The sequence below is a fragment of the Diadema setosum genome, chromosome 7 (genome assembly GCF_964275005.1).
Source record: "Diadema setosum chromosome 7, eeDiaSeto1, whole genome shotgun sequence".
Lineage (NCBI taxonomy): Eukaryota > Metazoa > Echinodermata > Echinoidea > Diadematoida > Diadematidae > Diadema > Diadema setosum.
Genome location: NC_092691.1, coordinates 23,911,461 through 23,930,404, shown reverse-complemented (window position 1 = coordinate 23,930,404; position 18,944 = coordinate 23,911,461). Strand labels below are relative to the sequence as shown.

The 18,944-nt window shown below is 37.9% G+C and overlaps 1 protein-coding gene across 1 annotated transcript in view; it reads right to left on the bottom strand.

The window, feature by feature from the left end:
* LOC140230463 (sodium/potassium/calcium exchanger 2-like) overlaps nt 1-15,675 on the bottom strand; it is a 103,749-nt gene extending 88,074 nt beyond the window's left edge. Inside the window, exon 1 of the mRNA XM_072310616.1 lies at nt 14,681-15,675. Coding sequence (XP_072166717.1) covers nt 14,681-15,541 — 861 coding nt within the window. The 5' untranslated portion in view covers nt 15,542-15,675. The remainder of the gene's footprint in view (nt 1-14,680) is intronic.
* Nucleotides 15,676-18,944: the final 3,269 nt, after the last annotated feature.

The window sequence follows — 18,944 nt, the reverse complement described above, 5'->3', positions numbered from 1 at the left end:
TGACAGCAATAAGCCAGTTCGGGGTTAGCTCATGGGCACATCGGTACAAATGACCTTTCTTCTTTCTCAGTTGATTAGGCACTCCACGAGTTTTCAAGCGAGAGAAGGTATTTTAGCTTACCCCATGCAACAATTTATGGAATTCATCAGTCATGTTCAAACAAAGAATGAACTTGCGTAGACCAGGTGACCAGAATGATCCATCAATTAGCACTTTGGAAAGCATCCATTTCATTATTTTGCATTGAATGCATCAACAATCTTTTTCTATTGATATTGTCAAATACCACTTTTGCTGTCAGGTGGATGTGCTGGCAAGCACCACTCATAATGATCACTTGAATAATCATTACATCACAGATGCTTATCTCGGTGAATAAAAAACCAACATGCTCTGCGGGTACAGATGACCTTTTTCTGCTCATGCTCAAAGTGGAACCCCGAACTGGCTTATTGTTGCTTTCATCGCCATCTTTAGAGCATTGCTGCTATGATTATTATTAGATAAATTGTTGCTATCAACACATTTCCGTGAATATCCTTATCCTTGATATTTTTAAAATGATCTTTATCATGATCATTCTTGTCACTATCTCTATCATTATTCTCGTGATGAATTGCCATTTTGTCATTTTTCAGCAACTCGCAGAACCATCAAGTCCTAATGGAGATCATCTGTCCATAAATCATGCACGTGCATAGCGTTATACAACCAGACCCTGAATTGCATAAACACACTCGACAGTTTATACAGTCATGGGCCTGCGTCCTTTCCCCGTGCACAACAATCACTCGATTGCGGTAGAACATGTATATTGGATGTCCTTAGCTACCACGTAGCAGGCAGCGATTGCTATGGATACGCAGCGATGCATGCTGAGGCGGGATTCCAGCAGACTGGTGGGTCTAATGGAAGGAGAAGAGTGTCAAGTTTGATATCTCCTCTCCTGAGACAACTTTTGCAGTCAATACCATTACTTAAAGGGAAAGTCCATCCTGGTATTATGCTGCTTTGTATGAAAACAGAAATATCGGGACAGAAAATCAGTGAAAATCTGGGGAAGATTCGAACATAACCGAAATATAAAAGTTATGAATCGTAAAAGTTCAGGGATCCGAGTATAAGACAAATGAGCAACTCTGTGTGATTTAGGTGTTGAGCAGCTGTTCATTTGTTTTGTTAAAAAAAAAATCACTAATTTTTCATTTTTCTCAAATATATGAACACAGACAAACAACTTCCACTGAGCTGCACATAAAGCTTTTAAGAGGTCTTTTTATCTCTTAGGTATGGATTCTAAATGTAATATTTTGTCATCCTTGTGTCAAATGTTGTAGCGCCATAAACTCATGGTGAATACCCATAGTTATAGGGGGACGGGTAGTCTAAGTGCTCAAATCATTTCCCCAAAAGTATGATACTTCTAGCACTGTGTATAAACCGGTGGGAGGTATGTGAGGGAAGACCCAGCTTTTTTTCAGAGCCAAAGTATTGGTTTGATAACAAAAATGGTGGATTACACAATAAATACAAATCTCAACATATCACAGAAGATTCAGACAAGATAGGTAATATTAAAGACCACTGATTCTTGTAAAAGTTACTGATATTTTACAGGAGGAGTGACATCTTTATACTGAGAGTTAGTTCTTACTCTTATTAACCTTTTGGATGAAAGAAAGCATCCATTTCTGTTTGATTATTTATCAAACAGAAAACAATTTGTGAGTATAAATGGCCGTGATTCGCAGTTAAAGTTAATTTCATGTGGTGTTCCACAGGGCTCCTTACTAGGCCCACTATTGTTCATTTTGTACATTAACGATCTTCCCAGTTCCTCGCCAATTCTTTCCTTTATATGTTTTGCTGACGACTCCAATCTGTTTTTTACACACAGAGATCCTTATACTCTTGTGAACACAGTGAATAAAGAACTTAAATCTGTGCAATCTTGGATATACGCCAACAAATTGTCACTTAATATTGATAAAACTCATTGTATGCTTTTTAGCAATAGTCTTAAAACCCTTCCTTTTCATATTAAGTTTAATGAAACTGAATTAAATCAAGTCAGTAGTATAAAATTTTTAGGGCTTTTTATTGATAGTGATTTATCTTGGAAATCCCACGTTAGTTATTTAAGTAATATTCTTTCTAAAAATACGGGTGTTCTTAATAAACTTAAGAGTGTTTTTCTAAGTCAAATTCTGCTTAATCTTTATTCTACTTTGATTACTCCGTACCTTAATTATGGTATTCTTGTGTGGGGGAATGCAACTAGAAATCTTCTTGATATACTATTCCGTATTAAAAAACGTGCCATCAGAAATATCAACCATGTCGGATATTTGTCCCACACGAATGATTTATTTTTGAAAAATAAAATACTGAAAATATCAGATCTGTTCAGTTACAACGTCGGCATATTTATGTACAAATTTTCTGCCAACGAGTTACCGGATGTTTTCACTCGCATGTTCAGAAAAAAACTATTTGATTCACAATTATCCTACCCGCCAAAGTGACGCATTTCACCTTCCACGTACTCGAACAATTTTCGCTAAAAAAAACGATAAAGTATACGGGCCCTAGATACTGGAATGACCTCTCCCCCGAAATAACAAGCTGCTCGTCTTTATATTCTTTTAAACGTAAATTGAAAGAGTTTTTATTGAGTGCATATTTTGCAGACACTGAACAGTCGTAATGTCTTATGTAATACTGTGGTATGTTATTGTCCAATCAAACATTTTGTCAACACGTTGCAGATTCCATTTAGGGTCTTGCCATCAGGCTCTCTGAATTCATCATTAGCAATTCCACATTCTACTTCGTTTCCCTCTCTTCCTCTTTCCCTCTACCCCTCTCTAACCTTCTATGCAGAGCTTGACGGCAGGCACCAAATGGCTTAATAGCTGTACATGTTAACTTTTTGTGTCTTACTGATCATATCCTGGTGAAAGTTTTAATGCAACAATAGGTTATAGTATATATACAAAGTAGGCTGTATAATAATGATGGCTCGGTCACAGTAAGTTCATATTAATGTATAGTTTGTTTGTTTTCTTCTTCTTCTTTTTCTTCTTCTTTTTTATTACATAAAATTTGGCAACCTACATCATCATTCTGGTCTTATCTTCTATCCGTTCTCCGTTTCTTTTTCACAAACACTGATTACTCGGGGCTTACAGCCAAACAAGCTAGCTTTCATGTAGGTCCCGTCATACTTCTCTTTGATCAACCCCATTTCGATTTCGATTTTGACCAGTTATCATTACATGTAATTACTGTGTTATCACCTTGTATATTGTTTGTTTTCTGCACATTGTTCAAAAGGTAAAAGAACTTGTCTGGTTTCTGTTGTAGTGTTCATAAATGAGAAGTATGAAAATAAAATGAATTGAAAAAATTGAAATGTCAACTGATGAAGAGAATGCTGAATGACTAAACATAAGCCTTGTTATTAGTGATATTTATATTTATGTGTGAGTAAAGGTATGCTTCCTCTCCTACGGATCTGGTTCTACCACTATGGACTTGTTTGTTACCACAGCAGAACTCTGTTGATTTACTATATGATCACATATATTCTTTGATTTAAAATTTGTCCATCCCTCTTGCAAACATCAAAAATTTTTGCATGGTTGGTCCCACAACATCATGTATGAAATCTTATGGTAATATACCTCAGAGTTTTTAAAACAGAAATGATGAACTAACCCCATGTCACTCAAAAAGATGCTCCCCTTTTGTACCATTAAAGAATAATGGTGGGACTTTTTTTTATTTTTTTTTTTAAAGGGGAGTGGTCCAAATAGATTCACTGGAATTTATTTCTCCTCCATTATACAGAAGTTTCCAGTTTTATTATACTGAGGAAAGGTCTGAATTGCCTACTTCTGTACAATATACCAGCTTACGAAAGGAATCAAATTTTCAGGGTTGCAAAAGGGACATGTGAACTTTACATCACCAAGGACGTTTACTTTCCACAACGCATAGGAGGAGCCAATCCAGATATGTCAGGATTACTTCGAATTAAAGGGAGCACTGCCTCGAGAAGATAGCTATCCTATAGCAGGTAACAAAATACAAAAATGCGGAACAAAAAAAAAAACACACACCATTTTTTAAAAATGCACCAAACACGCACACAAATTTAGCTAACACAAAGACAACAGGTTATGGTGTGGAGGTCCAAAAAGAATTGAAAATTCAGCAGAGAGAAGCTCAGAAACCGCAGTTGATGCGGTATACGTAGATGCGAGATGAAGAAAATGCCGGCCGTGCGTGGACGTGAATGAAAGCTGACCCACGCGTCTTGCTATCTCGCACAACCTCATCACTAAAAAAAAAAAGAAAAAAGAAAAAAAAAATCCCTGCGACACGGGGGGGGATTGTTTTGTTTTCAGACTGCGATAAAAGGCGCTCATATTACCAGCACCATCTCTTTCCCTCATCAGGTCCCTCCTTGGTCAGAGGAGAGCGCCGCTTTCTCCCGTCTCATTTGCAAAATCGAAAGCGCAGCATTTATGAGTCTCTGTCCTCCTGCGGGCAAACTGTCTTCCTTCTTATCCCCCCCCCCCCCCACCTCCCCTTCCAGTTAGAATCGCTCCTACTTGGCCCTTGTGTCTTGTTATCCACCTCACTCCTGTATCTAGGTTACCTAGCAGCACGGGCATCAAACATCTCTCCCCCTCCCCCCTTCTCACCACGCTTCACATAAGTCATTTCGCTTGCGCCGATTCTAAAATGTATTACAATCATGATTTGAAATCCATCGCGTAATTTCATGCGCTTTCATTTCTTTCCATTTTAAGACGTAGGCGAACACCGCCTCTGTGTGTAGGCAGTTTGCCTGCATAATGGGGAGTTTTCTAACATCTACACACAGGTGTTATACATTTGTATATATAGATATATTCACACATACAAGACAGGCATATTGTATTTTCATTTTGTATGATTTCTGTCTGTCTCACCACTTTCCCCTCCATCCCCGTTTCTATCTTTCCTTCTTTCTTTCTCTCTCGTTCTCACTCTCTCTCTCTTTCTCTAATTCATCTCCCTACTCATGTTACTTGTCGAGTACTTCTGCCATTTGAGGCTCTAGTGTAAAACATCCTAACTCGTGTCTTAGTCCACCAAATCCAAGCAGGAGGTTTACATCTTAGTGAGACAGCAATAAAGAACCTTGTCGAGTTGTCGTCGTTGGGTTTTTGTGTTTTCCATGCCTGGGCACTGAAGGTTTAGAATGATGCACTGACCCGACACTCTGCATGTTTAGCACACTTGTTGATGAGATTTACAAGTCCTCCACTGCATCATCAAGCACAAAAGGCATACAGATGTACATTGATTAAGGAAATACTACACCCCATCCTCCCCCTGACTGCAGTATCACTTCTCACAAGGTTTCCTTCATGAAAGAAAAGAATAACACATACACACTTTAATACACAAACACACATGCACACACACACACACACACACACACACACACACACACATATATATATATATCATAAATATGATATATTATAAATATGATATATTTGGTTATATTATCAGAATCTCAGAAACACTACACTGCCTACAATTCCGAGAATTATTGAGCACAGTATGAAAAATGCCATGTGAAGAGTTGAGAAATGCGCACGCACAAACAAATAAAACTGTCAGTCTTAATATCCTGTTTATGAGGATGCTGCATGGTTTACTTCCGCACTTCTCATCCTTTGTTTTTACCCGTGGCCCACTTTGGCTCCTAAAAAAGTTTTTTTTTTGAGGCCCAGTTATGTGTAGAGTGAATACAAACCTTTTTTATTTCTATTTTGGGAAGATATCGAAGCCCACCTGCAAGAGTTTCGCGGTCCAATGGTTGAGAAGCACTGGTTTGGTTTGATAAGTTTATTGAGATATTTCCTGAACTGTTCATCGTACATCCAAGATATGAACGGTGTATTACACTGTTTTCATATCTTTTAGGGTCACTCAACCAAAGAGTTGTTGTTTCACTTTTTTCCAATTTTTGTAATAAATTTCTTTAAAAGTAGCATGAAATCCCTAAGCATATATATTTTACATTTTGTCTGTGCCCAATTTTCCAGGAGAAAATATTTTAAAGATCAGTTAAAACTTGTGCTTTCCAAGAAAAAGGAAACTTTAATAATATTTTTTTATTACTTCAATGCTATCACTGTCAAAACAGCACAATCTTCACATGACTTTAGCAGTCTAAATCTCTCTCCTGTGATGATAAAAAAAGGACAACAACAGCATTAAACATGTTAGTTCTGACTTTAAGTGACAACCCAATACACTAGATGTCACTCCTTCTTTGAAGGGAATCCAAATGTGCAACTCAGAAATCTGATATGCCCCTTTAAGCAAGGGCTGATATGCTTTTCAGCTGACCAGCCATCCATTTGATCTCCTTAGCTGCCATATACTTTTCATCAGGTTTAATATGATGGAAGCTCTAATATACACAAAACACACACACAACACACAACACACACACACACATAGGCACACACACTAATACATAAACCCACAGGTGTACGCATTACACACACAAATATACACCTGTGGCTATTCAATATGTTGCAGGTGCAAGATGAGACTACAGGTCGTCTGTTTCTGTATCAAGGTCCTCAGCAACTAAAACAGGAAAACTACAACACACACACACACACACACACACACGCACGCACACACATACAGGTGTTGCACCAAGCTGCTCCCAGCCTGGGATATAATTCATTTATAAGATGCTGGCAACAATGCGTTTTGTATCACAGATCACCATGGGTAACCTCCTTAAAAGAATTAATTGAAACACACTGTGCATGCCACCACGCACATTTGCCATGATACGACTGCTACCACTGGCTCCCTCCCTACTGTTTCAAATGCTGGGTTGTGCATGTTTTTCTTTTGTTTTTTGTTTTTGTTTTTTTGCAAGAGCACAAGCTTAGTGTCAAAATGACAGAGCTGTATTCCGTAGAACATTGAAGGTGGCTTTGTTTCTGAGCTGTGCTTTCTACATTAGATGTGATGCATTATCATTTAAGATCTACAAGATGCCATATCGCCCAGAGGCCCTTATCCCAGTCACGCAACCTGTTAGCTTTGGTGACTACTGTAAAACAAGGAACGTTCGCATGCATTTTAATTTTGCAAATTTTGCGAGATTAAAATGCACAAGAAAGTTCTTGTCTACACTATATGCATTGAATACTATATAGAGGCAACTCGCGAAAATTTCATGCCGCGAAAATATTGTATTTTACAGCATCTCCTCCACCCGCACCTTAGAATACAATGTATGCTCTTGTATACAAGTACACACAATAATATGTATTACTTTACGTTCTCTGTATTCATCAAGTACTTTCATTCATATTTTGATGAGAATGCTGTTGTTGATTTATCACATGACTTATTTGTACAAGTGCAGAAATAAAACAAATTGAAACTAAACTGAATGACTAAAAAAGGTTATGGATTAGTAATTGCATATACGCCATATATTATGTGGGGGTTTTATTTTTGCAAATTTTGTGATAATCCCAACTGATAATCCCAACTGGTCGAGAGAAAGTGTAATCAGAGCAAATGAAAAAAACAAAAAGTGAGCAGTTCTTGTTATAGAAAAAAAAAGAAAAGAAGGAATACCATGAGAGGTGGGTAGCACTTCTGATTTTGAATCACAAATTAAACCTACAACCCTCCCCCCTAAAAAAACAAACAAACAGACAAACAAACAAACAAACAAACAAACAAATATGCATGCAGTCCCTATGGAGTGACAGATGCAGAGTGAGCATTTATGCTATTTATTCTTCGCCTCAATGGTGTTTGATGCAATCACCACCTTATGCAGACATGGGCAGTGGGATAACAGAGCCAAATTTTCCGCTGAAGTCGACAAGGATTTATGGTCACCGTGTTCGCTGTTGGGCACATTGAGAGGGCTGAATCCTGCGGTATTGATCAAATCTCCCTGTGCGATGGCGTAATTTGCAGCGATTCTGCCGCCTATTCTTGTTCAACGCTATACAGGAAAGCGGAGAAATGAGAATCTGTCACTTTCTAAATCGACAAAGAGAGAAACACTATTGTGTTTCACTCATGTGTGTGATATTTTGCTCACCACGTTTTAAAGACAACAACAAAAAAAGAGAAAATAAGAAAGGAACTTGCAAATATTCAAGAGAGATCCAGTGCTTGTTTGAATAAATAGATTTGATTTAACATCATGGCTTTATGCAAGAGTTCAGATGGAGAGTCAGATGACTCAAGACTGTGGAAAACATGCATCACTCAAGGCATTGGTCGCCATATATTAGAAACCAGCTACTTGTGCATGCAGGCATCAGCGCGATCCCACTGCCCACTGCATGGATATGGCCTGTTTGATATACAGTAGCCCACTATTGACATTGCACTCAATTGTAAATCAGAGGAATTCAAGCTTTATCAAATTGTCAGTACTGGGGGCAGGATCCTGTATGGCCAATAGCAGTGTGATTTCTTATAATGTGCTTATTCCTAACATGATTTTCAGGTCTCCACACCTTGAATATAGTTACCACAATGAATGAACGATGTAATGAATAAAAGAAAAAAAAAAGAAAAGAAAAAATATGTATTTAAGTGAGTGTGTGGATATCTCTCATTTTCCAATCTACATCCATCTACCTCTATCTTTCTAACTATCTATCTATCTATCTGTATGTATGTATGTATGTAAGCATGTTTGTATGTATTCATAGATATTGTCCATAAGGCAGTGCATTTCTGCTATGCCCTGCTTTTCACTGTATATCAAATGACTATAAATTACATCCAGACTTGATATGACATAAGATCTCTAGAACTGATTATTTGTGGCAAATAATCAAGTCATGGATTCAAATGCACAAAAGTTAGTAAACATTGCTGCAGTGAAACAAAGCTAGTCAATAAACAGTGGCACAAGACATTTAAAAATAAAAAAGTGTTGGTTCGTGGAAAACATCCAACATTCATAACGTAAGCATTAAAAAGAGGTAAGAAAAAGAAGGTAAATTCTTGCAATGCAATGTTTCATAGCTTAGGTCTGATTTCTGATGGCATGGCGTTTATTTCATTAAACTGTCCTCACAAACATTCAGTACTGTCAAACAATTGATATACCTCTGTTAATTTTTCTTTTTCTTTTCTTTTGTCTCAAATGAAATATGCAAAATTAAATTATGGCTACCAATCAGCCAATAACTATTATGGCTTGAGGCCTCACATATATAATGAAATCATATTTCAAACAGCGTCATTCCTGAGCTAAGCAGGAAAGAGCTGATGAATTTCAAAACAGAAAAAAGGGGAGCACCAGGAAATGACAGAAGTTGTGAAAAGACCAGTGCCAAGAGAAACAAAGTGAGTGATTTGGAAAAAAAAAAATACATAATAGGTTATTCAGTCCTTTTACTCTAGCTACTCCCATACAGTGAGTGATATTACAGGCTTTGATATTTCCGAAGATTATGAAATATTTTACTAAAATAAGCTTTTTTTTTTTGGTCTTGTAATAAACTATCATTCTTATTACAACTACATGTATTATTGTCTAAATCATCATCCTATAGAATCATTTTATTACTGTCATTGTACAAGGTACCAGGTATCATTGTTAGCTCTATTTTGATGATAGTGATAATGATAATGAATATCATCATTGTCATCATTATTATATATCTTTGCCATATACATCATACTTTCCATTTACACATCATTGTAATCATTAATGGATTTCTACACTGTGATAAAACAGAAATTACAAAATGTATTTCTTTTTTTTTTTAAGAAAAGCACACATTCCCTTGACTTGTTACTGACATGTTACGGGCATTGGCATTTCCCTTGCTTTCTGAAAAAAAGGGAACTCAAGTGCTCTTTCATTATGCTAGAATAGTGCAAGCATTTTCAATTCTCTGTAAATCTTCTTTATATTGTTGTCTATGATAAAGTGATGTCAAAAATGATGTATTCTCATCCAGTGATGGAGGCACCAAAACTTGAACAAAAAATGTACATATATATACATTTTCATTGATACCTGATGTACTCAGACAAATCCCAGTATTTCATTCAAAGTGTTCTCAATGTAATGGCTAGACATTTAGATTGTTCGGAAATATGCATGGAATGATTTAACTTAATTTCACTGTCACTATATGAATTCCTTTTACACATTATTAATCCACTTTTAATTGTATGTTCATGTATTTTGTACTATATTTACCTCATGTAATTATTGTTTTTGAAAGAATTCATGTGATACTGGAAATAAAATGTGTATTGAATTGCATACATATACACGTTAATGTACACATATGAACATATATCCATATATATAATGCAACAAATTCATCAGAATTTGAGAGGCACAACAAGACAGGAAAGTTCAGATCGCTGTTAAAAACAAACGTTGCCTACACAATACTAGTAAATTCCTGTGCAATCCTCAAGGACAATTTCCATATTGCCACTCAACCGCACCAAGTGTATTGCTTCCTGTTTCAACTGTAGCAACGGCAGCTAGATTTCTGCCATGGTTCACAACGATGAACACAAATGGTTCAAGGTGTATATCTCTCTGACATACTAACAGTGACTCTAGAGTCACACTCTATCAGCCGGCTGACTTCCTTTGGTCTTTGCGCTACACATCGGATCATCGTACGCTTTCAGTACTGTACACAGTGTCCATGTACTTCCATTAGTGTTGCTATGCAGCCATCCAATTATACCATGGTTGGTTTGTGGTACGTGAGTCCTTTAGATGGCAGTGGTATATAATTCAGTAAGTTCAGGAGGATTGATTTTTTTTTTTTTTTTTTTTTTTTTTGCTTGCTGATCAGTCTGTAATGATCTTGGTTACCATGGAGAATCACATATAGACTCGTTTTCTGGCCACACTGCCATAAAACACACATACACATACGAATTGATTTTTTTAATTTTTTTTAATTTTTTTATTTTTTTATTTTGCTTTCTGTTATCAAATTCTTTGCATGGCAGTTAGACTGTTTTCTGAATACACACAACATGAAGTTGCCATAAAAAGTTGCAACGAATATATCACAATGAAGTTTTTTTTTTTTTTTTATATCAAATTCTTGATTTTCCCTGCTTTTAGTTTCTTTTAGGTGGCATACTTCAGTTTCAAGCCAGTTATGTCTTGTCACATGGTAGAAATACTCTTTACCAGATTGTAATCACTCTGTGAGACCGATCTCTTGAAGAGACATCGCACTCTGATTAATATTCTACGTCAACCCGTAAAAGTTTGTGGCCTAAATCGTCGCATTCAAGAATATACTTGCCAGCATCTTTTGCCACTCACTTCTCAAGGAAAAATAATAGATAAATAAACAAAAAAAAATATTAAAAATGTGTGGCTGTGTGCCAAATGTTTATATCCTGTTGCAGGTACGTGTATGCTTGGGCAGGTTTGATCGTGTAAGCCAAGTCCTCACGTTACCTCAAACGGCAAGGATTAGCATACAAAACACTTCTGCTACATGGTGATTGAAGTTATAATTACACAAACACAACGTGTAGGGATGTGCCTATGCAAGGATTGATATCCACACTCTCGCCAACTCACCAATCTTCCTCAAAAAAAGGAAAGAAAAGATGATAGCTAGGGGTCCACAAATATTATTACTTGTTTTGTTTCTGTTTAGCCAGTCAACTATTCAGTTCAGCCTCATGATTAAATTGCAGAATTTATGAAGGCGGAAAACAGCAACTGCGTGGATTGCCTTCTTATGTTAATTTTCTCCTTTGTCTCAAGGTCTCATCCTTGTATGCCGTCTGGATAGAATTCTCTACATTAAACTGAGGTAGATTCCTCTTGGAGATGATGGATTACTAGAATCCGGCAATGCCACAGGAAACAAAAAGTCCATAACATATCTGACTCCTATGCAATCACGTGAGGAATGATGGATATTCTGGATCATCAGATAGGAATATGTAAAGACAGATTGTAAACGCACTCAATGTGATATCACAACAAATGTAGGTCAGACTGAATTTGAAGTTTGCTTCCTTTACATATATATATATATATATATATATATATATATGTACGCTATGCTTCAGATATGTTTGGGCAGGTCAGCATTTTACCTTGCAGTTGGCTGCAAATAGTGGAACCGCAGCCTCATCAGATGCATGCATAAGTTTTTGCAGCGACCCCCGCGTTGCCGAGGGCAACAAGATCTTCTCCATGCATGCCAATGATACCGCCTCTGTTACCAATACATCACACAAATCACAGCCTTCCATGCCTGATCAGCATCTGCAAATCACTCTAGAGATAGAGAGTATATATACTGTGTTTCCACAAAGCGGAACTTAAAGCACTAATACTAGTCATAGGCTAATAAAGGTATTTGGGCATTCTTGCAGATTTCTGAAGACCAGACTTACTTTAGTACAATGTACATCAAGTAATAACGGTGATGTGTTAATTCCTTCATTTGCTGAATAACTATTTTTCATATATCACGCATGATTTCATTTCAGTTTTAAAATCAGTTCCCTGAATTTTCATTAAAATACCAAACAAAACACTTTCCTGATGAGTTAGAATTGAATCAATTCATGTCATTCTAGAATATGCAAATTAATCTCTTCTTCTCATTAGAAATGTCATTTAAAAGGCTACTTCCATCAAAAATACACAAAAAATAGAGATAAGGGTAGATAAATGTCTGAAATGTCTGGACTCTTCAATCAAATATTCTTGTCTCATCTTTTCTGTTCATTTTGTCTGTAATAAAACATGTGTTGAAGACATATGAAAACCTCACCCTTGCCAGCTTTTTTCTTTTCTAAAAAGAAAGTTTCCCTCAAAACTACTCAAAACACAAAAACACAAACTGCTAGAGCTTTGACCATTAATGTGATACATTGCAGTCCCATACAACAATGTTTTTATGCAAAGATTTCATAGCCACATAATTTTTAGCACTACCACTGGCAAACCCTGCAAACAAATCTCCAGAGAAAACAAGTCTTTTAGAATGCAGTACTATAGATAATGTGTCCAAGTAGACAAACCACAAAAGTATTTTTTTTTTAAATGGCAGAAGTTTCACAAGAATTAGACAAATAGTTTGTCAAACTTGTACAATTCTTAAGTTTCAAATGTTTTTCACAAAACAGTGATGACGGTTTAAACCACAAAGGCAAGTTAGTATGCCTACTTATGACATCACTGCATGTACATCAGAATACTCCCTCAAGTTTGGGCACATGTGATAAACTCATGTTTGTGGTCAATATTATTCAATATTGACATTCCATTCCCACTTTCATGAAGAAATTAAGTGGTTATAATGGCTTTATTTTACATTCCATTTGAATTTATCATCTATTTTTTTTGTCAAGTTTTTCAGAATGATTATTTAAGACAATGTACTGTGTGCAAATACCACTGTTTTGTTAAAACATATGAAATTCTCCCAATTTACTTTTAAGTTTAATAAAACTTTTTCCAATCTATCTTTTTTTTTAATTCACTTTACTTTCATGGTAAATCACGTTTTTGTTTATTTCACGTAATTCTAATGAAACATATCATATTTCTATTTCTATTGTGATTGAAATCTGCTTATTAGAAGCTAATATTTGTGTTAGTGATCAATATAACTAGTTTTGGAAACATGCAAACTTTTTTTTATTTTATCTCCAATTTTCATAAAACTACTGCTATTCTGTTTGACTTTACTTATTACAGCCAACTTCAATAGTGTATGTCATTGCACATACATGAAATTCTACTTTAAAAGAGAGACATTTGAAACATCGTAATACATGAAGGAAATAAAGTTGATCATTTGTCCCATGAAACGAGGTAAACACGAAAGAATGAATACAACGTTTTGGCCGCGAAATCTGCTAGCCTTCATCTGGCAAAGTAGACCGAGCACTGCAGTGAGTGCCTGTTTATATTGCTAGCGGAAGGGAGCATTGTGCTCAAGGGCACGCCATTGTCAACTTTATTTCCTTCGGTTTCTACCACGATGATGAACATCTTCCGTACTATTGTAATACACCTTAACTCATCACTACGTGAAATTTTTAAAGTTCATGCAGTGAGATTACATAAATGGGAACTGCAATTCTTTTTCTTTGAACAGTACAAAGCTTTTGAGTTATGATGTAGACAAAAAAAAAAAAAAAAAATGTATTGCTATTTTCTTCAGTGTACACAGATATTAGAATGGGCAATTTCTTACCTAATAAAACTGCCTTGGCTCCTGATTTATTGTGAAATTCAAGGTCATGCAAGAATTTCAGGTTTTACAGTTTTCTTTTAATACAAGTCACATCTTCATCTAGTTCTACAATGATTGACAAACCATGAAATCCTACTTTTTGCACACCTGTTTCTTCAACTAGGAAGCTCCCTTATTGAAGTCACAGCAAACTCGCTCATTTGTAATAGCTTTGCATGCACCATCATTTAAAAATATGAAAGAAAGATCAAGCAAGGGTTGAAGGGGAGGCAGGGAGCACTGTGGTAGAAAAGGACTTCATTTTAAAGATGGCAGTAGGACTGAAGAAGAAGAAGAAGGGGGATGGTGAGGTGAGAGGAAGAGCGTGATAAAGCCTCACCTGTTTCATTGCACTAACTTTTTTCTTCAGGAGATGCGACTTGACCCAGCGCTCCACCTGCACATTGAACTTCATGAAGAGGACGTAGAAAAAGTATATTGAAAGTAGGCACAGGGACTCATACCAGTGAATTACAGTGTCATTGAAGAATATCAGCAGAAGGGCTAGACTGGTGGAATAGAAGAGGCAGTCTCGAAACAGAGGCCACCAGGTTAATGAAAGCACTCCGCGACTGAACGTCGCACACATTCCAATCACAAACAGAATGTTGAACACCGCCGACCCGACGATTGTTCCTATGCCGACATCGCTCCGCGCCAGGAACACGCCAATCAGGCTGGTGAAGAGTTCTGGGGCGCTTCCGCCGGCCGCCATGAACGTCGCCCCGGCCACATCGTCTGACAAGTTCAGCTTGTCCGTGATGATCCCAAGAGCAGGCACAAAGAACTCGTCGCAGACGATGGCTAGTGCCACAAACATGTAAATCATTCCAAAGATATGCAGTATGCAGGCTCCCTGCTTTTTTTGTTCTAGGGTGAATAAATCCCGTGGATAGATTCCGCCACTGTCATTGCTCTCTTTCTCCAATGAGTTCACTGTTGTCTTCACCCCTTCATCGGTGGTCGAACTGACTTGTAACAGGTGTCTCTCTCCGGCCACGTGTCGCCGACTAGATCCACAGGGGACATTATCCAGCTTTAGTCGCGGGATTTCGCTGGCTGGGTGCGAGTTCCTGAATATCTGTTCTAGACCCGAAAATGTCGGGCTCATGTATACGCATCCAATCACAATAACTGAGCAAAGGCCCAGGATTCGGGCCCAGCGGGTCCTTCGATTCATGTACCTGCTGATGGGCTTCATGGCTGCTACAATTGCAGGCTATCACACAGCACCGGAGAGGGAATTGGATACACTGACCATCACCGCACTGAAAAACTCCTCGACTGAAACACAAGTTAACGCGAGACACTCACCAACCTATCCACATTAGTCTTCCGTTCTGGCTATCCATGGTCTCATTCCGTACAACGCAAAATGTCAATTACTTTTCCTTCAAACGAGTAACTTTCCTCTATTAACAACACACTTAGACAAGCAGCGATCATTCTCCGGCAATGTGTTTGCCGGACTCGGGTGATAGGAAGAGACGTGAGCTAATCATTCTTGTTTCCACGCCGACACCACACCATTGTCAAAACTGGAAGCTGATAGGATCTGCGTGCAGCCTTGCGGCTGTCATTGTCATTATGGCGAAGCTGCTGGCAACAGGATGCATCTGCCTGCCTGCCTGCCTCTCTCTCTCTCCACTCGCTAATGAGGGAAGCACGATCAGTCTGGGTGCCGCTGCACAAATTTGTCTGCTGCCCTCACAGTTACACTCCGGACAGATGTTTCAGCTTATATCAAGCACACCTATGAAAAAGAGATAGAGAAAAGAAACAAAAGAGAAAATCAACAATTGAATCTAAGACATTACTTCATGCTACTGTTTATAATATTATAAAGATCCTTGTATGGCATAAGAAATAAATACAGAATAACCACAAAGCATATGAAAGATTATATGACAGGTTAGTAGGTGGAAGTACCGCTGGGATATTAAATTTCATGTTGCTGGTACTTCACTATAAAAGACCAGATCCTGAAGCATGGGTCATAGAAGTACATGCATTGCCACTACTACCAGTGGGTGCATGCATGACATCTAGGATGTAAGTCAGGTATGTATACAAAAGGTAGAACATAGCATAATGACACAAATACATGTTTTTATTAAGGATTAGCCAAGAATACAAGAAATTACTTGATATTACAAATACTACTATGACCCCGTTTACAGTGCGGGGCCAGGCTCGGCCGCGGCTCGGCCGCGGCCGAGTCCGGCCTCAATTGCGCGGCCGAGCCTCGCAATTTTGTCCGTTTACACTGCTGGGCTCGGCCGCGCTTTTGATTCAAACCTTTCAATATTTTGCCGTAGTGGCGCTCTGCTTGTAAACAAACGCAATTTGGTATTGTCTGGTTTTCAGACCCTTTGCCAAATGAATTCCGTGGCGACGAAGTCGCCGTTCGGGCAAAGGCCTTTGCCGAAGGAAAAAATCCTTTGCAGGACAAAACCACCTTAAACTATACTAGTTTTCGACGTTGAGGGGGTTAATATCCTGCATAGCGAAAGATACAGGCAGAGGGTTTGGAAGCCAGACTAAAATTGGCCGCGCAATTGGCCGCGCATTTGGCCCAGTTTGCGTTTACACCAAGAAGAGGCAGGGCTCGGCCGCGGCTCAGCCGCGGCCGAGACCACCTCCAGAGCGAGGCCAAATGCGAGGCCAATTTTGGCCTCGCATTTGGCCTTTTGCGCGTTTACACTGAAGCGGGGCTGGGCTCGGCCGCGGTTGAGCCGCGGCCGAGCCTCGCACTGTAAACGGGGTCTAAGATGAGAGCAATAACAATAGCTTTATTCCTCATCTGGGCAGTTATTTGTTTATTCACCCATTTGTCTCCTAACTTTTTATCTCTTTCTTGCTTTCAGACAGGGTATATGTCAATCACTAGGCTATACTCTGATGAGAAAAGGGAAAGTCATTCCCTAAATGCATTTACTGCATAATGACAGACATACTCCTGAGTGTTCTGATTACATAGCAACTGGCTTTATGCTCTGATTGTTGCTTGCAAAGAACATAATGGGAAGATATAAACACACTTCAAGTGGCATGTCAGCACTGATCATGTTTTGAATTGCTTTGTACCCACTGTACACAATTAATAGTACCAGCCAATGAGAAGCAAAATAAAGCTTCAAACATGATAGATGTAGTGTCAACATCTTAGCAGCAAAGCACATTTTCTGAATACAGATATATGTTCTGAATATGTACAGATATATAAAAAAAAAAACTAGAAATGTTGCTATGGCGACTGGTATGCCTCTGCCGTAATGCATGCTTTTCCTGATAGGTCTATAGTACGTCTTGACAATGTGTGATGACAGTTTCACATAATTGGCAAAATATCAAAATGACATGTATGTCACAAATGTGTTAAGTGTTCACTTTCCTTGAACTAGGTTTTATTGGATAAATGGTTATATTGTCAAAGAGGGCAGGTATGCATTGGGGGATTTGCAAATCTTTGACCCTTTCCTAAGTTTATGCATTGAATAATTTCCAAGGCATGGAGAGAAAGAGTAATTTTGATATCAAATGGTATATGAAATGGTATATTAAATGATATCAAAAGCATTTTGACCTGACCTTTGACGTTTGACCCCCATAACCCTAAAATTCCCAAAAGAATCACTGTTAGGCATTACATGCATAAATATGTAAATTTAGAAGTTTCCAGATGGTATAGAGGAAGAAGTGAAATTATGCATTTTCACATGATCTCTGACCTTTTGACAATTGACCTTTCAGCAAAAAAAAAAAAAAAAAAGCCTTCTCAGAGAATCTCTGTTGGGTAATATAATCATTTGCAATCAATCAATCAATCACTCAATCAATCAATTAATCAATCAATCAATCAATCAATCAATCACTAAATCATTCAATCAATCAATCAATCATTTACCTTAAAATGTGGTCTGAAAGTAGTTCTGATATCTAACTATCTAAATATATTTTTGAACAAAAAGAAAATGTTTTCATTTTTGACAGACCATCCATTTGTGCATATTCTTGGCCTTGACATCTGTGTTATAACTAGACAGACAATGGTTCTTGACAGAGGCCTTCTTCCTGGCACATCAAATACTCCTGTTCCAGCCAACATCTGGCTTTCGACAGTGAAGGATTGACACATTGATTATTCAATAGGTGACGTCTCTGGCTTGTCGGTACAAGCTTTTTGAGCTTTGTGGGTATTCTATAGGCGCAGACACAGGTATTTATGACTCTGGGTGGGTGTTGTCATTAATACATTTGGCTGAATGTCATTAAGCTATGTGAAAGACATTGGAAAACAGCTTTCATTGTTTCTGTCACAAGCATCTATGTCCTTTCTGCGTCATCCACTGGAGAAGACGCAACAGGTCGTATATTGACAATGATCAATCGCTGAGTTGTCACTGTAGAGGATGTTTGTGGAGTTGTCATGGCTACGACTACTTTGCCATGTAGGAGCAGCTTTTGACACCTTGGAACAGTCCTTTTTTTTCTTATGGCAAGTGATACCTCAAAAAGTCAGTGGATGAATGACAATAGTCCAAATGAATCAACACCCTGTAGGCCATTAATGGTCAGGTATTGTCATCATATTGATTTACGAT